The sequence below is a fragment of the Electrona antarctica genome, assembly GCF_951216825.1.
Source record: "Electrona antarctica genome assembly, chromosome: 2".
NCBI classification, from domain to species: domain Eukaryota; kingdom Metazoa; phylum Chordata; class Actinopteri; order Myctophiformes; family Myctophidae; genus Electrona; species Electrona antarctica.
The window spans coordinates 49,379,063-49,401,562 of NC_136807.1; the positions used below are offsets into that span (position 1 = coordinate 49,379,063).

The 22,500-nt window shown below is 46.8% G+C and overlaps 1 protein-coding gene across 1 annotated transcript in view; it reads right to left on the minus strand.

Moving 5' to 3' along the window:
• celsr3 (cadherin, EGF LAG seven-pass G-type receptor 3) overlaps positions 1–22,500 on the minus strand; it is a gene marked incomplete at its 5' end in the record, with an annotated part of 178,442 nt that overhangs the window by 120,556 nt on the left and 35,386 nt on the right. Inside the window, 3 exon segments of the mRNA XM_079516266.1 lie at positions 18,733–19,021; positions 21,703–22,152; positions 22,156–22,189. Of these exon segments, the coding sequence (XP_079372392.1) occupies positions 18,733–19,021; positions 21,703–22,152; positions 22,156–22,189 (773 nt within the window).

Below are 22,500 nucleotides of genomic sequence, written 5' to 3' on the forward strand. Positions count from 1 at the left end.
CGGTGGCCAATTACATACCATTTTTGGGGTCCTTGACATGAAATATTGAGCACCACTGATACAGAAACATGAGGTATTTCAGAAAACTGTCAGGATTTAGAAGACATTTTTTTAATTTCGACGTCAGGCCTAAATGTCTTAATTGCTGCCTTGACCTGAACCTTTTCACTATTCATTGCAGCGGTGGTGGAGAAACTTACCACTTACAAACATGAACATAAAACTGAGTTCATGGGATGATGGACGATACAGGGTAATAATCTACCACATGTATGTATGTGTTATACTTATGGGTACAGAAAGCATTGCCTCATGGCCCCCCGGGGACGGCTAGGGTATAGGTGTCAGGCAGTGTTGATTTCCTCCACTAAAAACTAAGGCGAAAAATGTCCGTCGACTATAACTTTTTTCCACTGACGAAAAACTAAACGGAAAGTAAATGAAAACTATGCTATCAATGATGACTAAAACGTTTCGTCACCTGACCATCTGATCTATATCTATCAGGTCCTGCAGAGCACTGCTCAGGACCTGCAATTGTCCTTCTGAAGACTCCGCAGAAACACTTGTCTGTGATTACTGCATCGGACTGCATCGGCGACACAGACACTCACCATGTCAGCACCAAGGACAGCACCACTGTCAGCAACCACGGACCACTGGTATTTGACCCCAGTAACTCACTATGTCAGCACCAAGGACAGCGCCACTGTCAGCAACCACGGCCACTGGTATTTGACCCCAGTAACTCAGCATGTCAGCACCAAGGACAGCGCCACTGTCAGCAACCACGACCACTGGTATTTGACCCCAGTAACTCACCATGTCAGCACCAAGGACAGCGCCACTGTCAGCAACCATGCCCACTGGTATTTGACCCCAGTAACTCACCATTTCAGCACCAAGGACAGCACCACTGTCAGCAACCACGACCACTGGTATTTGACCCCAGTAACTCAGCATGTCAGCACCAAGGACAGCACCACTGTCAGCAACCACGACCACTGGTATTTGACCCCAGTAACTCAGCATGTCAGCACCAAGGACAGCACCACTGGCAGCAACCATGACCACTGGTATTTGACTGCAGTAACTCACCATGTCAGCACCAAGGACAGCACCACTGGCAGCAACCATGACCACTGGTATTTGACCCCAGTAACTCACCATGTCAGCACCAAGGACAGCACCACTGCCAGCAACCACGACCACTGGTATTTGACCCCAGTACCTCACCATGTCAGCACCAAGGACAGCGCCACTGTCAGCAACCACGACCACTGGTATTTGACCCCAGTAACTCACCATTTCAGCACCAAGGACAGCGCCACTGTCAGCAACCATGACGCTACATACTAATCCCTACACGGGTTGTGCTTATAGCCACGCCCCCGGGCAAGTTAAGTTTACTGAGGTTAGGGTTAGGTTTAGGCTGTCAATCACAGCGACTGGCCAATCACAGCGCGTCAACTGCACAACCCGTGTAGGCTTTGGTATGTCGCAACCATGACCACCGGTATTTGACTCAAGTAAAACTTATACTTATACTTATACCGGCACCGAGTGCCGCGCTATGAACTTGTAAGTCTGCTATTTTTGAAAAATCGTGAAAATGTGCCTCAAATCTTTGAATATATATTATTACAGACTTACAGAGTGAACATTTTAACTCAAATCTTTGCATCTGGGGAGTCCCTGGAAGAACATATTTTCAGATGGGGGGGCGGAGGCCATATTACATATAATGTTTGGGGTTCTTGACATGAAATATTGAGCACCACCGATACAGAAACATGAGGTATTTCAGAAAACCGTCAGAATTTAGAAGACATTTTTTTAAATTTCGATGTCAGGCCTGAATGGGTTAAGTGGGTAAACTTGTGAGCAAGATTCATGGCGAGAATATACCTCTGATTGGACTGCAGGAGATGGTAAAAAGGCAGGGAGATTATCCCGCTTCGATTTGTGTATAGCACCAATTTCCGCCCACTGTGCCTGTCATAAAGCACAGCGCTTTCCAGTCGTGACTCCTCCTGACCAGCCCAGGCATTGGTCAGTACACACAGAAGCATGGCGCTGATTACTGACTCATGACTTGCTGCTATTTGAAACGCTCCCCTGGACGGGGATTTGTGAGATTGAGTTTGCTGGGGCGCGCTGGCCCACTCACGCACGCACGCACGCACGCACGCACGCACGCACGCACGCACGCACGCACGCACGCACGCACGCACGCACGCACGCACGCACGCACGCACGCACGCACGCACGCACGCACGCACGCACGCACGCACACCACACACACACACACACACACACACACACACACACACACACACACACACACACACACACACACACACACACACACACACACACACACACACACACACACACACACACACACACACTAAAGTGCATTCATACCACACCCAGACTTATCAGCACATTATTTCGCATACACAAACCCACACAAAGACTTTTAAAGTGCACTCGAGTCGGAACACTCCCGCATTCACTAGCATATAAAAAAGATGCAAACATGCGCACGCACACACGCACACACACACACACACACACACACACACACACACACACACACACACACACACACACACACACACACACACACACACACACACACAGAGAGAGTACACTTCTGTCCTGGCGCGTCTTGCCTTCCACGTCTATATTCTAAAATAACAGCACTTCTCTCCTTCCCTTCTAGTCGCCGCAATCTATTCTTCCTCTCGTCTCCTTCCTTCCTTCCTTCTCTCCCCCCCCCCCCCCCCCCTCATCTATCCCTCCATTCCTCTTTCCATCCACGGCGTAAAATAACCACTCCATTCTTCCACCCCTCTCTCTTCCTCCTCCCTTCATCTTGTTGTTCTCCCCCCCCTCCCCCCCTCTCTATTCTTCTTTTTCTCTGTGGCGTTAAGCCATTTAGACCTGAGGACGATTCTACAAATGTCTTCTAGATGTCCCCCCCATCTGAAAATATGTTGTTTCAGGGACCTCCCCATGAGCAAAGATTTGAGTTAAAAACGTTACAAATATAGATATTCAAATTTTGCACCATGCATTTTCACAATTTTTCAAAAATAGCAGACCTACAAGCTCGTAGCGCGCCACTCGGTGGCGCGCTATGAGCTTGTAGATCTGCTATTTTTCAACAGCTAAATTATAACATAATGTTTAAAACACCAAAAGGAGGTTCCCGCCCAAAATGGGTTAATGCATTCTCTGCACCCCTTCATTCCGAGCCATGTTTTATTCATCAAAGCCACCGTGTTCCTCTCAAGCACCCCTCTGGCATCCTCTTCGCCCCCCTACCACCACCCAACCAAACCCACCCTGCACACGCACACAGCCACACGCACACACACAGCCACGCACGCACACACACACGCACACACACACACACACACGGTTCATACCCCAGAGGGCCAACTATATACAGTATAACTCTCAATTCCTCTTTCTTTTTCCGCAAGTCTTCCTAAGTTCCAACTCTGTTCTGTCTCTTCTTTCTTTTCACTGCTTTCTCTCTCGGCTCTTCTGTTCACATTTGCTATAGTATGTACAGTATTTTTCTATTATTTTCCTTCACATAGCATCAACACGGTTTCATTCAATGGCACAGTGTCAGTCAGGGTCAGAGGACCCTGCGGCTTCACAATGATCCCTGGGTCGGCGGTTCGAATCCCGGCTCCTCCATGTCCACATGTCGAAGTGTCTTTGGGCAAGACACTGAACCCCACATTGCCTCCAATGAGTCGGTCGGTGTGAGCTCGCCACCGTTGGTGTGTGTGTGAATGTGGGAAGTGAGGGCGCTGGCGTCGACTGTTCGCCGCTTCACCTCCCAATGTATGAATGAATGAACCATTGTAAAGCGCTTTGAGCACTTGGAAAAGCGCTATAAAAATGCAATGCATTATTGCACAACAAAACCAGGCAGGTTAAGTCCAGAATGATGCACTAAACAAAAGCACAGAGGTTTCGTCATCATCATTTTTCGACCGCGGTCGAGATCATGGATTCTCACAATGCCACGTCAGACTTTCCGGTCCTTCATTGCCACCCCCAGTTCCTGCTTACTGATGCATGTGTCCCTATAGCGATGACATCAGGGAACGACAGTTTTCTACCTCTGGTCTGATTTGAGGCCAGGATTCCAGAGAAGAAGAGAAGATATAACCTCACTGTCAGTGAAGAAACACGGGGAAGGTTGCCGTATATTAGATCAGTCGATGGTGTGGCTCTTCCAAGACAAATTTTGCGCTCTCATTAGAAGGCGGGTGTAAGTGCCATCCAACCGTTTCTCTAATTTCTTTGAAAGTGTCCATGTCTCAGAGCCACAGAGTAGAATCGGCTCAACGGTCGGTTTACAAGAAGTGAGCCAAGCAAACACAGAATGCTACAGCAAACAAAGACGTGAACACACACACGCTAACCGCATCTAGGAACTGGCAGAGAACCTGAAGGGGTGAGCTGGTTTAAACCATTTTGGGCGAGAACCCCTTTTAGTGTTGGAAGCATTATGTTATGCTTTAGCTATTGAAAAATAGCAGATCTACAAGCTCGTAGCGCGCTACGAGCTTGTAGGTCTGCTATTTTTGATTAATCGTGAAAATGTAGCGCAAATATTTTAATATATATTCTTTCAGAGCCAACGTTTTTAACTCAAATCTTTGCTTCTGGGGAGGTCACTACAGCAAACAAAGACGTGAACACACACACGCTAACCGCATCTAGGAACTGGCAGAGAACCTGAAGGGGTGAGCTGGTTTAAACCATTTTGGGCGAGAACCCCTTTTAGTGTTGGAAGCATTATGTTATGCTTTAGCTATTGAAAAATAGCAGATCTACAAGCTCGTAGCGCGCTACGAGCTTGTAGGTCTGCTATTTTTGATTAATCGTGAAAATGTAGCGCAAATATTTTAATATATATTCTTTCAGAGCCAACGTTTTTAACTCAAATCTTTGCTTCTGGGGAGGTCACTGGAACAACATATTTTCAGATGGGAGTTGGCGGCATATTACATATAATTTCATGTCCTTGAAATTAAATATTGAGCACCACTGATATAGACACATAGGTTTTTCAGAAAACTCTCAGGATTTAGAAGACCTTTTTTTTAACTTCGATGTCAGGCCTAAATGGGTTAAATGCAGAGAAGAGTTGATGATGCAACAATGATCGCAGGTCTGTGTGGACCACAGAGGTGTCTGGATCCGATTGGTTGAGGGGGGAATGAGGTGAGATGGAAAGGCTGGCAGCACTAACAAGGAAACAGAGGTGCAAGTAATGGTGAGTGACTAATAGACTGTGGCCAGAGGGAATGGAGAAACGGAGAGAGAAACAGATAGATGGAGACAGAGACAGACCGTGAGGATTTCATTGTGCACCTCCGGTGTTGATTTCGTAGACTAAAACTACGACGACTACCTACTTTCAGCCATTACGCCGACATAAGACTTTGACTAAAACTAGACTAACTAACTAAAACATTTCAGATTACTCAAATATGCCAGAATTTTTATTCAAAAGACTATGACTAAAACGAAATCTAAGTTGGCTGTCAACGCCGTTCGTGCACCATTATATATTATATGTATATTCATCCTTCCTTCTATACCGTCTCTGATTCTGACAACGTCGTCTGGGGGGTCCCTGGAACAACATATGTTCAGATAGGGGTCAGTGGCCAATTACATATTTTTGGGGGTCCTTGACATGAAAATGTTTTGAGAACCACTGATATAGAAACATGGGTTTTTCAGAACCCATGTTTCTGCTCTCACTGCATTCCTCCATTTATCTCCCTCTAAAATAATTCACTTTCTCCATCACTTTTTCTCCCCAACTCGTCTGCTCTCTCCCGCCCAAAAACCCCTTTCACAGAGTTTCTCACATTTTTCCTACTTTTCCCAAATCAATTTACTCCCTCCGTTATTTGCCTCAGTCTTTCTTTGTGCTTCCTCGTCCTCACTCACTTTCTTCCCCTACTGAAACCAATGTGCCGCAACTCTCAAGTGTGGCCTGAGCAAAATGCCAAACATATATACTGTAATTACCACCTGTGTTGTTTTCGGCGACTAAAACTAAGACAAAAAATGTGTCGTAGACTACCTTTTTCCGCTGACGAAAACTAAATGAAAACTAAGCTATGATGACTAAAACTAAGTTAAATGTATTGACAATTTTGTCAACAGATAGAAACAAGACTAAAATGTTAGGAAGGGACTAGTGGACAAGAGATCCACTATAAGTCATTTATACTTGGTTGCATGCTGACAATAGCTCACAATGTGAGCGCAGCGCAGCTTGTAGATCGGCTAAAAAATCTTATGATATTTAGTCGACTAAAACCAGACTAACACTAAAGCATTCCAGGTGACTAAAATGTGACTAAAACTAAATGAAAACTATTCAAGAGACTACGACTAAAACCAAAATGTGCTGCCAAAACAAACACTGGGCATATACTGTAATTACATAGAGACACCTTCATATAGGCTGGCCATCTTGGACTATGGGACCAGAGACAGTGGCGTGGTTACCGTCTTGGACTATGGGACCAGAGACATGGCATGGTTACCGTCTTGGACTATGGGACCAGAGACAGTGGCATGGTTACCGTCTTGGACTATGGGACCAGAGACAGTGGCGTGGTTACCGTCTTGGACTATGGGACCAGAGACAGTGGCGTGGTTACCGTCTTGGACTATGGGACCAGAGACAGTGGCATGGTTACCGTCTTGGACTATGGGACCAGAGACAGTGGCATGGTTACCGTCTTGGACTATGGGACCAGAGACAGTGGCATGGTTACCGTCTTGGACTATGGGACCAGAGACAGTGGCATGGTTACCGTCTTGGACTATGGGACCAGAGACAGTGGCATGGTTACCGTCTTGGACTATGGGACCAGAGACAGTGGCATGGTTACCGTCTTGGACTATGGGACCAGAGACAGTGGCACGGTTACCGTCTTGGACTATGGGACCAGAGACAGTGGCATGGTTACCGTCTTGGACTATGGGACCAGAGACAGTGGCATGGTTACCGTCTTGGACTATGGGACCAGAGACAGTGGCATGGTTACCGTCTTGGACTATGGGACCAGAGACAGTGGCATGGTTACCGTCTTGGACTATGGGACCAGAGACAGTGGCATGGTTACCGTCTTGGACTATGGGACCAGAGACAGTGGCATGGTTACCGTCTTGGACTATGGGACCAGAGACAGTGGCATGGTTACCGTCTTGGACTATGGGACCAGAGACAGTGGCGTGGTTACCGTCTTGGACTATGGGACCAGAGACAGTGGCATGGTTACCGTCTTGGACTATGGGACCAGAGACAGTGGCGTGGTTACCGTCTTGGACTATGGGACCAGAGACAGTGGCATGGTTACCGTCTTGGACTATGGGACCAGAGACAGTGGCGTGGTTACCGTCTTGGACTATGGGACCAGAGACAGTGGCATGGTGACCGTCTTGGACTATGGGACCAGAGACAGTGGCATGGTGACCGTCTTGGACTATGGGACCAGAGACAGTGGCGTGGTTACCGTCTTGGACTATGGGACCAGAGACAGTGGCGTGGTTACCGTCTTGGACTATGGGACCAGAGACAGTGGCACGGTTACCGTCTTGGACTATGGGACCAGAGACAGTGGCGTGGTTACCGTCTTGGACTATGGGACCAGAGACAGTGGCATGGTGACCGTCTTGGACTATGGGACCAGAGACAGTGGCGTGGTTACCGTCTTGGACTATGGGACCAGAGACAGTGGCGTGGTTACCGTCTTGGACTATGGGACCAGAGACAGTGGCGTGGTTACCGTCTTGGACTATGGGACCAGAGACAGTGGCGTGGTTACCGTCTTGGACTATGGGACCAGAGACAGTGGCGTGGTTACCGTCTTGGACTATGGGACCAGAGACAGTGGCGTGGTTACCGTCTTGGACTATGGGACCAGAGACAGTGGCATGGTTACCGTCTTGGACTATGGGACCAGAGACAGTGGCATGGTTACCGTCTTGGACTATGGGACCAGAGACAGTGGCATGGTTACCGTCTTGGACTATGGGACCAGAGACAGTGGCATGGTTACCGTCTTGGACTATGGGACCAGAGACAGTGGCATGGTTACCGTCTTGGACTATGGGACCAGAGACAGTGGCATGGTTACCGTCTTGGACTATGGGACCAGAGACAGTGGCATGGTTACCGTCTTGGACTATGGGACCAGAGACAGTGGCATGGTTACCGTCTTGGACTATGGGACCAGAGACAGTGGCATGGTTACCGTCTTGGACTATGGGACCAGAGACAGTGGCGATTCTCTCTTCCCATTTCTCATACATACCGTGCATATCATTTCACCATATCGTCCTCCATCTTAATTGAGTCGCCAACCTTTCTCTCTGACTCTCTTTCTCTTAATACATTTTGTTATATTTTGCTCTCTCTTCTTCTCTGCTGCATTATGACGTTTGATAAAACTTGCCCAACCCATCGTCACTTACAAAACATTTGTTCTAAAGATAGATAGATAATCCACACAGCCTCTCTGATGTAAAGTAATTCATTATTCACCTCTCTCTCATTCTCTCTCTCTTTATTCTTTGCATAGCTCATCCACACTACCCAACTTTCTCTCTCTCTCTCTCTCTCTCTCTCTCTCTCTCTCTCTCTCTCTCACTCTCAAATATTCTGTTCTGTTTTATCACACCGCAAACCAATTTTCCTTCCACCTTTCTCACTCTATCTGTGCATGTGTGTGCTACTGTGTGTGTGCGTGCGTGTCTCTGCGTGTGTGAGTGTGTGTGCGCACATATCTGTGCATGTGCGCTGTGTGTCTGTGTGCATGCGTGCGTGCGAACGAACGAACATCTCTGTTCACCAAAGCCTGTCTCTCATATGATAATTCTTGATGTAACTCTTATCTGTTCATCACTCCTACAAGTGAGCTCAATCCTACCTTGATCATTCATGTCTCTCTCTTCACCAAATGCAGTCCTTATCATCCACAAACCAATTTAATCTCCATTTCACTCTTTCTCAGGTTATCTTCTACTCTCTGCAGTTCCTTCTCTCTTTCTTGGTGGAGAGAGTATGTTTTGCACTACGTCCGTGTGTCCGTGTGTCTGTCTGTGTGTGTGTCCGTCCGTCTGTGTACAGTTAATCTCCGGCACCGTTAACCCGGTCGATGCCAAGTTTTGCACTCACACTCCCTGGATGCCAACGATGAACCTCTGCCACCAGGAGGCCGACTTTTGGGGGGAAAAAAATTGTTATTACTCCTCCAGATTCTGTCCAAAAATACCGCAATTCATTACACACTATCTCTATAGTCATGTGTTCAAGACGGATCTGTCCGATATTTCAGATTCCATCCTAATTGGCTTTCAAAGTTTGCAGGATTGGCCGGTTTTGAACAAAAAGTCTCAAATCATGAACGCAGTGTTGCAATTTACGTGAAATCTTTCACAGACTTTCCTACTAGGCTGAGGAATATATCCCACCCTTTTCACATTGGCCTGTTATAGCGCCACCAACAGGTGGATTTTTGCAAAGCACATTTTTGGAACAAAATGCCTCAGAACATCCAATTGCCATCCAAGGCGTAAGAAGAAATGGCACCCTTTTCACATTGGCCTATTATAGCGCCACCAGGAGGCCACAACCTGACCTGCCCTGGTGGAGACCTGTGTCCCCCGAGGGGCACTTTTTCTAGTTTAGTCTTTCCTTCAACCCTCCTTTTCGCTCTTCCCTGTCACACTTCAAATATTCCGTTTAGGTTGCTGTTCATCATGTGTCTCAGTGAGGTAATTAGAGCAGTGGTCCAAGTGGGGTCCGGAGACACCCAAGGTGTCCTTGGAGGGGGTTCTGGGGCCCAGGGGGTTCTGGGGGCCCAGGGTGTTCTGGGGGCCCCCCCGGCTAAATTATTTAACACTTTGACCTCTATTAATACACTGTAGCATCAACCACTTTAAACCTATACAGTATACATCAGCTATATTTGAAAACGACGCATTGAGAGTTTATAGATCTGTCATTTTCCCCAAAATCTTGAAAAGGATGTGGAATGCTTTGTGAAACATTCTAACACCACAATAGGTGATTATTGGTAAGGGAGGGTGGGGGGGGGGGTCTCAATTTGGATGGATTTGGACTAGTTTAGAGATTGACGTCTTTACCCACATGAATTGTTTTCAAGCTGCTTAGGAATCGAAACCTCTCTCTCGTTCTCTGTCTCCCATGATTCCTTCTACCACTTCCCATTTCATCCGCTCCAATCTAATTTAAGTTCAATCTCTCTGTCTCTGCATTCCTCTATTTTATTTTCTCTGCAGCATATCCGCTATACAGTGCATTATGTTACTTCCGATAACCTGCATAATGTGTCTATCTCACACTTCACCCGAGTCTGTAATGAAATTAGGTATTATAAACCCATTTAGACCTGAGGACGATTCTACAAATGCCTTCTAAATCCTGACAGTTTTCTGAAAAACACATGTCTCTATGTCAGTGGTTCTCAAACATATTCATGTCAAGGACCCCCCATCTGAAAATATGTTGTTCCATGGACCCCCCCCCCCAGAAGCAAAGATTTGAGTTAAAAAAGTTTTGAATATATATTCAAAGATTTGCGCCACATTTTCACGATTTTTCATGTCAATGAACTGGCTTCTTTTATTCACATTGCACATCTTTCACACGGCTGACAGCTTAGCTATGTAACCACTCACACCACGGCAATGCTTGTCTGCAACGTCTATTAACAGCTCCGGCCATATCATGGTAAATAAACAGAATTATTTTCTGTTAATGGCTTTATTTTTAAAAAAAACTACAAAACTACATTTGTTTGCAAAGTCATTAAATTGTTACCAAACGTACCTGAATAATTGAGTGTTTTTGGTTAAACATCATTGCATGGTTTTTGGATGTTTGCATTTAGTTCATAAATAAATATTTTCTTCAGGGACTCTTTTCAGCTAGACTTAAAAAACAAACCAAAAAAAACAGCGCTTTAAACTGTCTCAAGTGTCAAGCTTCTTTTTTACCAGCTGCTGTGTAAGCACAGCTGGTCAATGTTCTCTCTGCGGCGCTTTCACGCCCACTTGCTGTAGTTGAGACCTATGTTTCTCACTGGCTATACTGACCTATTGTCCTGATTGGCTGCCTCGTCTCTAGGCAACCACACACTTTTTGCCTCTAGCCGACCTCTCAGCCATGGGATATAAGGCAGCAGCTGGTAATTAATTGATGTCATCATTCAGATAGAAATGGAGAGACACAAACAGAGTAACAAATAACAAGAGACAAAGCAAAAACAAACAACACACACACGCATGAAGAAAAGTGTGAAGCTTCTGAAAATAGCCATGCAGAAATGTCAAGTACACCAGTGGTTCCCAAGAGAGTTCCATGAGGTCCCCTGCAGCTGAAGGATAGATTAGGAACCAAACGGGTCCATTTGGTTCCATTTGTACACACTCAGAGTTCAATTAAGTTTGATTTTGCAATATAAATTGGGGGTCCCAGAGATAGAAATGCCATTAAATGGGGGGTCCGTAGACTAATGCATGTCAAACTGGGAGGTCCTTGAAATTAACCGGGTTGAGAATCACTGCTAGAGCCGTCAAAATCTTCTCTTATGGGGGGTCCCTGTCATATCTTTTCAAATGGGGGTCATTAGTGTCAATTTGGGGGTCCTTGACATGAAAAGGTTTGGGAACCACTGAAGTATACTATGAGCGTATTCTCGGTATGGTTCTTTTTGGGCATCCACAGAGTTTTTCCATGTACTGTGTACAGCAGGGGTTCTCAACGTTTTTGGCCGGGGACCCCCGGAAATGCTTTGGCAATGTCTCGGGACCCCCGCCCCGCCCCCTCCCGACCCCCAATATAAATTGACTGCTACAATAACCTTAAACCATTTTGGGCGGGAACCCCTTTTGGTGTTTTAAGCATTGTTATAATTTAGCTATTGAAAAATAGCAGATCTACAAGCTCATAGCGCGCCACCGAGTGGCGCGCTACGAGCTTGTAGGTCTGCTATTTTTGAAAAATCGTGAAAAAAAATCTTTTTTTTTTTTTTTTGGAAATAATTTGGGGACCCCCTAAAATAATTTGGCGACCCCCCGAGGGGTCGCGACCCACGGGTTGAGAACCCCTGGTGTACAGTACATGTTATTAGCCTATATATGTAGCCAACAATACAGCAAAAGCCCCTGCTGACGTGTCTCCTGTTCCAGCCCATTTTGACCTGAGATCAGATTCTAAAAATGTCTTCTACATCCTGACAGTTTTCTGAAAAAGCTATGTTTCTATGTCAGTCGTTCTTCGATTTTTCAAAAATAGCAGACCTACAAGCTCGTAGCGCGCCACTCGGTGGCGCGCTACGAGCTTGTAGGTCTGCTATTTTTCAATAGCTAAAGCATAGCATAATGCTAACACCAAAACGGGTTCCCGCCAGGGCCGGTTCTAGGGGGGGGGGGGGGGGGGGGCAGGGGTGGGGCACCCAAACGTGCGTCCTGCCCACCCAATGTGGGTTTGACACCCCACCCGCGCCGGCGGAGTCGCCCCCCCTTACAATTCTGTCTGCCCACCTGAGTGGGGCTGGCTAAATCCGGCCCTGGTTCCCGCCCAAAATGGGCTAGCCTGTATATCTTGGTGGAGGTAGAGTTGTATTTCACTGGTCTAGGAGCGGTCTTCCTCCTTTCATCCTGCACGGTGCGGTGTCAATGTCATATTGTTTTTTTATTGCCTCTCACTAAGCTGCATGGGGCTGACTTCACTGCACAGACATGGATTTAGTGCAGTCTGACACCACCGGTGTCTGTAAAACACTCAATATACCTCACAGTAATACTAGAAGAAGACCTGACTGATATTTGGAATGCAATGCAGGCACAGGCGTCTGGGAGAAATGCGAGGCCCCGTGCGATATGTCGGGGGGAACAATGTGCGCGCGCGTTAATTAATTGAATTAATTAATTAATTAATACTTACTTTTGCCTTCACTTTCCCATTTGTTATAAATATTAAGTATCACATTTGCTTGATTGCCTGCAGACAGTTTGTGATCAAAATTCAATTAGAAAATGGTGAAATCATGACACTGACTGACTGGACTGACAGAGAGACTGAAAGAGAGAGAGAGAGAGAGAGAGAGAGAGAGAGGTCGTCGGTCCATGACCATGCGCGACTAATTATTTGAAATAAAACCTTTTTTGTCCACACACATACATGACAGCATACCTTTTCACTTCACTCGAGTGACGAGTCGTTTTGTTTGTGAGCGGGAGCGTTTGTGCACTCAACTAGCCTGGCTACATGTGTTCAACTTGTTTTTGTTTCGTTTCCATTGGGTGTATAATTCGACTGCGTTGCGCGCTGGCGCGGCCGATCTACAAGCTCACAACGCATTGTGAGCTTGTAGATCTGCTCTAATTCTGCAGCGCAAGCTAGCACGGCACTGCGCAGCGCAAAGGGGGACAATAGTGGGCCCCACGACCGGACGGCCGGGCGTTGCTTAACGGGAGGACGAATAAGTGACGCCGTTTGGGAGGAGGAGGCGACGCGCGGCCGTCGGAGGCCCCCCTGGGGGGCGGCTCCAAGCCGACCGCAGCAACTGCGAAGGAACGGGCTGCGATGCGATTATTGTTTCTTAATAAAAATAAAAATAAACTCTGCCTACCCTTAAAGCGGCCCTGAATGCAGGGCCTTCTGGAAAACACCCTACCTGAGACCATTGTTGTCTCATGTGACCCTCCAGGGAGACCAGGCTTAGTTGTTTTTTTTATAGCTGATTAAAAAGACAAGTCCGTTGCTCTCCCCATGTCCCCCATATATGGGGACTAGGTTGACGGAGGGTGTGTAGAGCCCAGGATCACATTAGATAATTGACACAGGGGTGAAAAATGGGTTACAAAATCGTGGGGGAAAAAAAAAAGAAAAGAAAAGAAAAAAGACAAGAAATACTAACATTACATTATTACATTATATTAATCCAATGTATTAATTCATTATATTATTATTATTATTATTATATGAATTATATTAATCCAATATTAATCCAATGTAGCGTTTTCGGTCCCTCAAGCGGACTCACTATAACTTAGAAAATAAGGGAGGAAACGGATTGACCTTTTAACCAGAGAACCAGGTTTTATTGCCATCTTAATACAGGCTAAAACTGGGTCGGGAGGGTGCCGAAAATAACAAAGAGGCTGCTCTGTCTGTCTCAGTCTAGGCTATAGTCTCTCTCTGCCCACTGTCAGTGTGTCACTTCCTTTTAACACGAGTTGCTCGAGTTAATTAATTGTAGAACACTTCCCCTGCGGTTCGCGAGTTGCCCGAGTTGTGTTTCCATTGTTTAATCCACGTTTTTAATCAGTTTTAAGTCACACGGGAAATCCACCGGACAGAATGCGGGATATGAGACGCGTTTTCCAAAGGGTTATGGGAAATTGAGTCCCTATTGTTTACAATGGAGGAGGGGGTGGAACGGTGCTCCGTTCTGTTGTTGTGGTCGGCACTCTGGAATACTCTTCAACACTACAACAAGCGTTTACACCGTTTTAAAGTGGACTTTCATGACAAGCAACTCAAGCCTGAAAGACGGCCGTGAATGGTCCGCAGTCAACCTGTTAAATGATCAAAATAAAGGAATATACACAACACACTACAAAGGTCTTGGTAAGAAACAGAATAAATCTGCACTTTAATTATATAGAAAGTCCGGTTAAAACCAACAAAAGAGTCTCTTTTGTGGCCCAAACCCACCGACTTGACATCTATCACAAACCCCCAGATGAAATGCCACGGAGAGAGGAAATGTTCCCAGCCTGAGGATGATGATGATAAGACCTTCACCCACACACACACACATCACACAGCTGCTGTCCCGGGGTTGAATATCTCCGGAGCATTCAACCCCGTACCTCATCTATGCCGTCTATCTCTCTGTCAACATTCCTCTCTGCCGTCTCAATGAGGACAGAACCCGTGTCTTAACCCTCGTCTACGAAAGCAATCAATGCCGTTTTAGACACACACACACACACACACACACACACACACACACACACACACACACAAAAAAGCCCACATCAATTCCAACCACACAGATGAGATTTCAGGGGAAGGGGATGAAGGGTATTAGCTCGGAGGGTTGGAGCAATGGAGGGGAAAAAGAAAGGACTGGGGGAGTGGGAGAGAGGGGAGAGAAACGAGGGTTGGAGGATGTCTGGAGATTTCTCTGTGTTGCAGAATCAATCCAGCGTTGGTTTTGTTTGGTCTCTCTCTCTCTCTCTCTCTCTCTCTCTCTCTCTCTCTCTCTCTCCCATTCCCTTTTTTCTTGTCTTCCTTCCTATTGACCGCCTGCAGCATTGAAGCAATACCGCTGCACCAGCCGCCCACGCAGACACACACAGACGCAAAGTAAAAAACCCCCCCAAAACTTTCCCTGGATCAACCAACCTCCTCCATGTCTCCCAGGTTCCCTCCCTATCAGTTGTGCTGTCTCTCCATCTCCTCCCTCTCTCTTTATTTTCTCCATCCCTCCTCCATTATCATATGTTCTCTCTCTCTATCTCTCTCTCTCGCCTTACACCCTTATTTGTCCCCAGTGTTTGTCTTTAATTTCTCATCTTTCTTCCAGTCAACATCCAAAAATACTGCTTTAAGTTCCTTTCTATTACCATCTCTTATTCTCTTCCCATTTTCTCCCTTGTTCTTCTGCCTTTCTTTCCTCACTCTCTCCGTCTGTCATTCTCCCCGTATGGTCTCTCTCTCGGTCAAACTCTACCACCTTTCTCTCTTTCGTCTCCTCTCGGGTTCTTTGTCTTGCATTGCATATTCTGTTGTCCCTCTTTTTCATAGACCATGCCTCTTCCTCTGTCTCTCCTTCTCTCACGCTCTGTGGGGGGGGGGTTTGTAGGGCGCTCTGGGGGTCTCGTCTCACCTCCAGCCCCCGTTTTGATCCAGAATGAAAGGGAACAGGAACACAACATACGTACACCCGGCCTACAGTACTGTACATACACACACACACACACACACACACACACACATGCTACACTCTCCTAACGTCTGCCCTGCATTGGCCTCTATCAACCACTGCCTAGAACAAACAAAGCAATGCCCCATGGGGTAAAACAAGAGAGAAGACAGAGAGGGTGAGAAAAGAGAGAAAAAGAAGATATAAGTGAGTGATATACAGTATGAGAGTAATAGAGAAAGAAGGAAGAAATATACACAGTGCTCAAAAATTTAGCCGCATACATTAATATGCTCCTGAAATGTAATCTGTGCAACATCAAAATTGAGAATATTTATGCAAAATAATCATAAATTCTTCTGGTGCTACCAAAACGGGGAAACCGATTGAACCGAAAATGAGCACTCCTCTTGCCCCATGCATGCCACCTGGAAAAATAAACATGCCTTGTGTGGAGGGAGAGCGAGTGCATTTTCCGCCAGCGGCATCAGCCATGGAGTCTCCGCCAATTGCCCGACAACGCCCGCGGCAGGCGGCAGTGTTTCACTGAAGTCCTTCAACCAGAAACCAGAAACGCACGTCGGACCAAAGCATGTCAGGAGGAGGCACGGGTTGAGTTTGAACCAGCAACGCTGACACCCTTCCCCAAACCCTTACCCTTTTTTTTTACTTGTAAAACATACTGTTATATTGTCAATATTTCCAATAAAACATAAAAATGACATTTATACATATTGTTGTTGCTACTATAGCTTTTTCAGTTGGGAGAACTGGTTCCACCAAAACAATATGTTAATTTGGAGCCTTGATGGCCCAGGCGGCTGGCGTAGATATACCTGTATGTAGATATACAGTTGGAGGCCATCGATATTGTCCTTTTCTTTTTGCTGAGGTTTGCGTGATCTGCGCAAAAGGACAGTTAACCCATTTTGGGCGGGAACCCCTTTTGGTGTTTTAAACATTATGTTATAATTTAGCTATTGAAAAATAGCAGATCTACAAGCTCATAGCGCGCCACCGAGTGGCGCGCTACGAGCTTGTAGGTCTGCTATTTTTGAAAAATCGTGAAAATATTTATTTCAGAAAACTGGAGGATTTAGAAGGATTTTTTAAAATGTTGAGGTCAGGCCTAAATGGGTCAAATGATAAGGGACAATATCGGTGGCACCCAACTGTATGATGATATAAAATGTGTAAACGTGAATGTGTGTGTGTGTGTGTGTGTGTGTGTGGGGGGGGGGGGGGGGGGGGGGAACAAACAGAGCAAGGAAAGCAAGAGAGAGAGAAAGGAGGAGAAAAGAAGTGATAGAGATAGAGGTGAAAGAATGGTGGATTGAGGAGAGGAGACAGGAGAGGAGTTCATGCCTTTCTGTGAAATGTCTGAACGTTTTAGAAAAGGGCAGATGCACACCTCTAAAGGCTGGTGACGGGTGCCGGTGCGTGTGGGACAAAGTGCAAATACTACAAATAGGGGATCTCTGAATGACAAAGAACATGACCTGCACAGTCAGGAAATGTTGCTCTTTGCTCTCAATAAGAGCAACATTTCTTTGCAAGTTCCGGCAAAGGAAAAGAACCCTTAACCCATTTGACCAGAGACAGTTTTCTGTTAGTCGTTCTTCGATTTTTCAAAAAATAGCAGACCTACAAGCTCGTAGCGCGCCACTCGGTGGCGCGCTATGAGCTTGTAGATCTGCTATTTTTCAATAGCTAAAACATAACATAATGCTAACACCAAAAGGGGTTCCCGCCCAAAATGGGTTAAGTTACAGTGTGGCGGGGTCTTTTTCTTTGTTATTCAGAGATCACCAAACGGACCCTATAACGGGTGCATTTGTACACTCTCAGAGTTAAATTAACATTGATTGTACAATACGAATTTGGGGTCCCAGAGATAGAAATGCCATTAAATGGGGGGTCCGTATAGACTAATATGCATGTCAAACTGGAGGTCCTTGAAATTAAACGGGTTGAGAATCACTGCTAGAGCCGTAAGGATCATCTCTTATTATATGGGGGTCCCTGGCATATCTTTTCAAATGGGGGTCCGCGGGCTAATTAGTGTCAATTTGGGGGGGGGGTCCTTGACAGTGCTCTACACTCTACAGTATCTACCTCCAGTGCTCTTAGATGGCCAGCTGCGAAGAGACAATGCAAAACGTCACACTGTGTTCCGCACAGCGTGAGGCGTGTCAGACTCCAGAAACAGTGGCGGGATCACAACACTGTTGGTTAGCATTAGGCAGCAGGAGAGCAAGCTTTTTTTGTACTCTGCAGGTGCTCCTCTGCAAGCATGTGCGCTCGCATACACACACACACACACACACGCACACGCACACGCACACGCACACGCGCACACGCACACGCACACGCACACGCACACACGCACACGGACACGCACACGCACGCACACACACAAGCACACCCACACGCATGCCGCACATACCTTATCCTAAACTCAAAAAGGTCCTTTCCAAAGCAAGAATACTGTATCTGATACTCTCAAGATGTCATTAAATGTTCATTGAACACACACACACACGCACACGCACACACACACACGCACACGCACACGCACACGCACACACACACACACACACACACACACACGCCGTAAAACGCTGTAAAACACACTCCACTACCTCGAACAACACATTCCTTTCCTCCCCAAACACCACAACACCTCCTCCTCCGTCCATCTCACCTGTGTAATCCTCCCTGCAGACACACGTGTAGCCGCCCTCCCGGCGCGTGCAGACGCCGGCGTTCAGACAGGGGTTGGAGTAGCACAGGTTGATCTCCGTCTCGCAGTAGTCCCCGGTGAAGCCCGGCGGGCAGCGGCAGCGCAGGCCGGCGATGGGGTGGATGGGCCGGAACAGGATGGACGGCGAGGAGATGAACGGCGCCGAGCTGTTGAAGCGCAGCACCGAGATGCACTTCATGTAGTTCTGGCAGGGCTCGCGCAGGCACACGTTGTCGTCGAACGGCAGCACCTGGGTGGGGTGACGTAGAACAGTTTGTATACGTCTAGGTTTTATAGTACGGAAATACAATTCTGTTGTTTCCCCGTCTTCCCACCCCATCACCTCTCTCAAAGGAACCCCTTTTGGTGTTTTAAAGCATTTTGACCTGAGATCAGATTCTAAAAATGTCTGTTTGAAAATGACAGTTTTCTGAAAAAGCTGTTGTCAGTCATTCTTCGATTTTTCAAAAATAGCAGACCTACAAGCTCGCGCGCTACGAGCTACGTAGATCTGCTATTTTTCAATAGCTAAAGCATAACATAATGCTAACACCAAAAGGGGTTCCCGCCCAAAATGGGTTAAAGCATTATGTCATATTTTAGCTATTTTAGCAATCTGCCTCCTGGTGCCTTGCCTGGAAATCAGTTCATGATTTGAGGCAATTTTGTTCAAAACAAACCACTCCTGAAAACATTAGATGCCAATCTTAGCCAATTAGGATGGAATATGACAGATCCGCCTTGATCACATGACTATAGAGATAATGTGTACCAATTTGCGAGATGTTTGGGCCAAATCTGTAGGAATAATCGGCCTCCTGGTGGCGCTTATAACGGACCAATGTTAAACATTTGGGGCAGAGGTTCTGTTCTGCCCAAAGGGAGTGCACACGCACACGCACGCACGCACGTACGCACAGACAGGGGCCAAAAAAATTGTCTCGGCCACGCCTTCGACCTGGCGAAGACAATTATTTCATTATCAAACACCATCGTTGTCAGAGAGGGACAAAGATCATTCAATTTGAGCTTTTGTAATGTGCGTTTTTGAACCCATGTACAAATGCGGCTTTTGCACCACGAGAGACATTTAAAGAAACAGAGGAGACAAAGACAGTAATGAAAAAGAAAAAGAAAAGAGAGAAAATTAAAAGAGTGACATAAATGAAAGGGGGGGGGGGGGGGGGGTGTAGACTCCAGACAGACAAAGACAGATGGCAAAAAATAAGAAATTGTAATTATGTGCATGTCAACACATTTAGTCTCCATTTAAACACAAAAATGCTTCAGGGAAGAGAAAAGAAGACGCGAGACAGACAGACAGACAGACAGACAGACAGACAGACAGACAGAGAGACAGACAGACAGACAGACAGACAGACAGACAGACAGACAGACAGACAGACAGACAGACAGACAGACAGACAGACAGACAGACAGACAGACAGACAGACAGACAGACAGACAGACAGACAGACAGACAGACAGACAGACAGACAGACAGACAGACAGACAGACAGACAGACAGACAGACAGACAGACAGACAGACAGACAGACAGACAGACAGACAGACAGAATGAATCATGTGGGCAGACAGACACTAATGTTCCCCTCTGGTGACATTATGACACATTTATATTTCAATGACTAGTAAAGATAAGTGGTGACTGAGGCGGAATGGGAAAATCTACATAGAATGCACGCACGCACGCACGCACGCACGCACGCACGCACGCACGCACGCACGCACGCACGCTCTCTGATTATTTAACTCTGATAGTGCAGGAAATAGGTCAGGTGTGTGTCGTTGTCTCTCCTGCACAGCCATACTGTCTGTCTCCTACACTGTCTGTCTGTCTGTCTGTCAGGGGGTTCCTTCCTGGCATATCTTTTAAAATGGGGGGGGGGGGTCCTCAGGCTAATTAGTGTCAATTTGGGGGTCCTTGACATGAAAAGGTTTTGGTAAGCACACAGCTCTACACAGTCCTACACCCACATCTGAGCCAGGGGTGTGTACTACATAAGATCCGTGTATCGTTACATAATGCCATATGTCAATGCATGCATTGCATATACCCTAGGCACTACTGTACAGATTATTCGTCTCTCTCCATATGTTATTGTTCTATATCTCTGGGGTGTGTGTGTGTGTGTGTGTGTGTGTGTGTGTGTGTGTGTGTGTGTGTGTGTGTGTGTGTGTGTGTGTGTGTGTGTGTGTTCATCTACACACTGTACCAGGGACAAGGGACGTGACCTTTTTCTTTGCTCTACCTCATGGACCTGATTAGATACCATTGTCAGCCTTTTTATGTGGATGATGCGGTGACTGACACTTTGCACGTTAATCCCACGCACCACGACGCACTGACTTGTGTTCATCTTTTTTATTCTAGCACCTTCACTAACGCCCCTGAGTGTATAGTACACACGTGCACAGTATACACGTGCTGCTGTATGCTCACGCACATTCATACCTCATCTCGGTGTGTCAAATATGTAGATTGTTTATTATTTTTTTCCATCTTTTCGTTATCTCCTTTACCCCCAACCCCTTTTTCTTAGTCCTCCCTTTCTTTTCAATGGAAAACCTTACGATGGGAACTATGCACAAAAACACATTTCACCCACTCTTTTAACACCCTTTCAGGTCGGTGCAGTGAGTGACGCAGGCGTGGATCAGTGATGTGTGTCTCATGAGGGGCACGGGACAACGTAGCGGAAAAAAAAACACACACACGGGACCGCGCCCGTGAAAATAACGCTTGCATGATCGCCCGTCAATGTATCTGCGCGTCCAAAGTAAACGCACGCCTCTCATTGAAAATTAATGAATAGGCGCGTCAGTCTGAAAAGGGCCTTTTACTTTGTCAAATCTGCGACGTGACGTGATGTGTGTGACACGCTAAAAGCCAGTCGACGTGACGTCCTACCTCCATCTGAGCCAGCGCCGTCAGCCTGGGTCTGTTGAGGTACAGCTGCTCCTCCAGGGTCTCCGAGGGGAAGAACTGTCCCCCGGGGAGCGCCGCCGAGAAGCTGACGTTCAGGATGCCCATGCCTCCTCCTCCTCCTCCCCCTTCCCCTCCTCCTCCCCCTCCTCGCCTCTTGGCCGCCGCCGCCGCGGCCGAGGCGTCCGAGTCCGGCTGCACGTTGAACACAAACACGTCCTCCACGGGCACCGAGAGCACCGCCGACACGCCCTCCAGGAAGTGGCCCAGCAGCGGCGACAGGAAGTGCTCCTGGGACATGTTCTGGAGGCGCACCGTCACGCTGCTGCCCAGCATGTCCTCCGTGATGATGAGCACGCGGAGCACGCACTGCGCCGAGATGCTGTGGACGCCGTCTGGTGGGGGGGGGAGGGGGGAGAGAGAGAGAGATAGAGATTAGATTACACATGAGCTGGTCATACTATACTGTGTGCTAAATACAATTTGCAATTTAGGCAGTTAGCAGTGCGCTCTGCTCATCCGGATCGACTTACAATAACCCATTTAGGCCTGACGTCAAAATTTAAAAAAACGTTTGCTCTGAAAGAATATAATATTCAAAGATTTGTGCCGCATTTTTACGATTTTTGCTAAAGTATAACATAATGCTTAGTTAAAACACCAAAAGGGGTTCCCGCCCAGAATGGGATAACTGTACTGTACTGTACTGTACTGTACTGTACTGTACTGTACTGTACTGTACTGTACTGTACTGTACTGTACTGTACTGTACTGTACTGTACT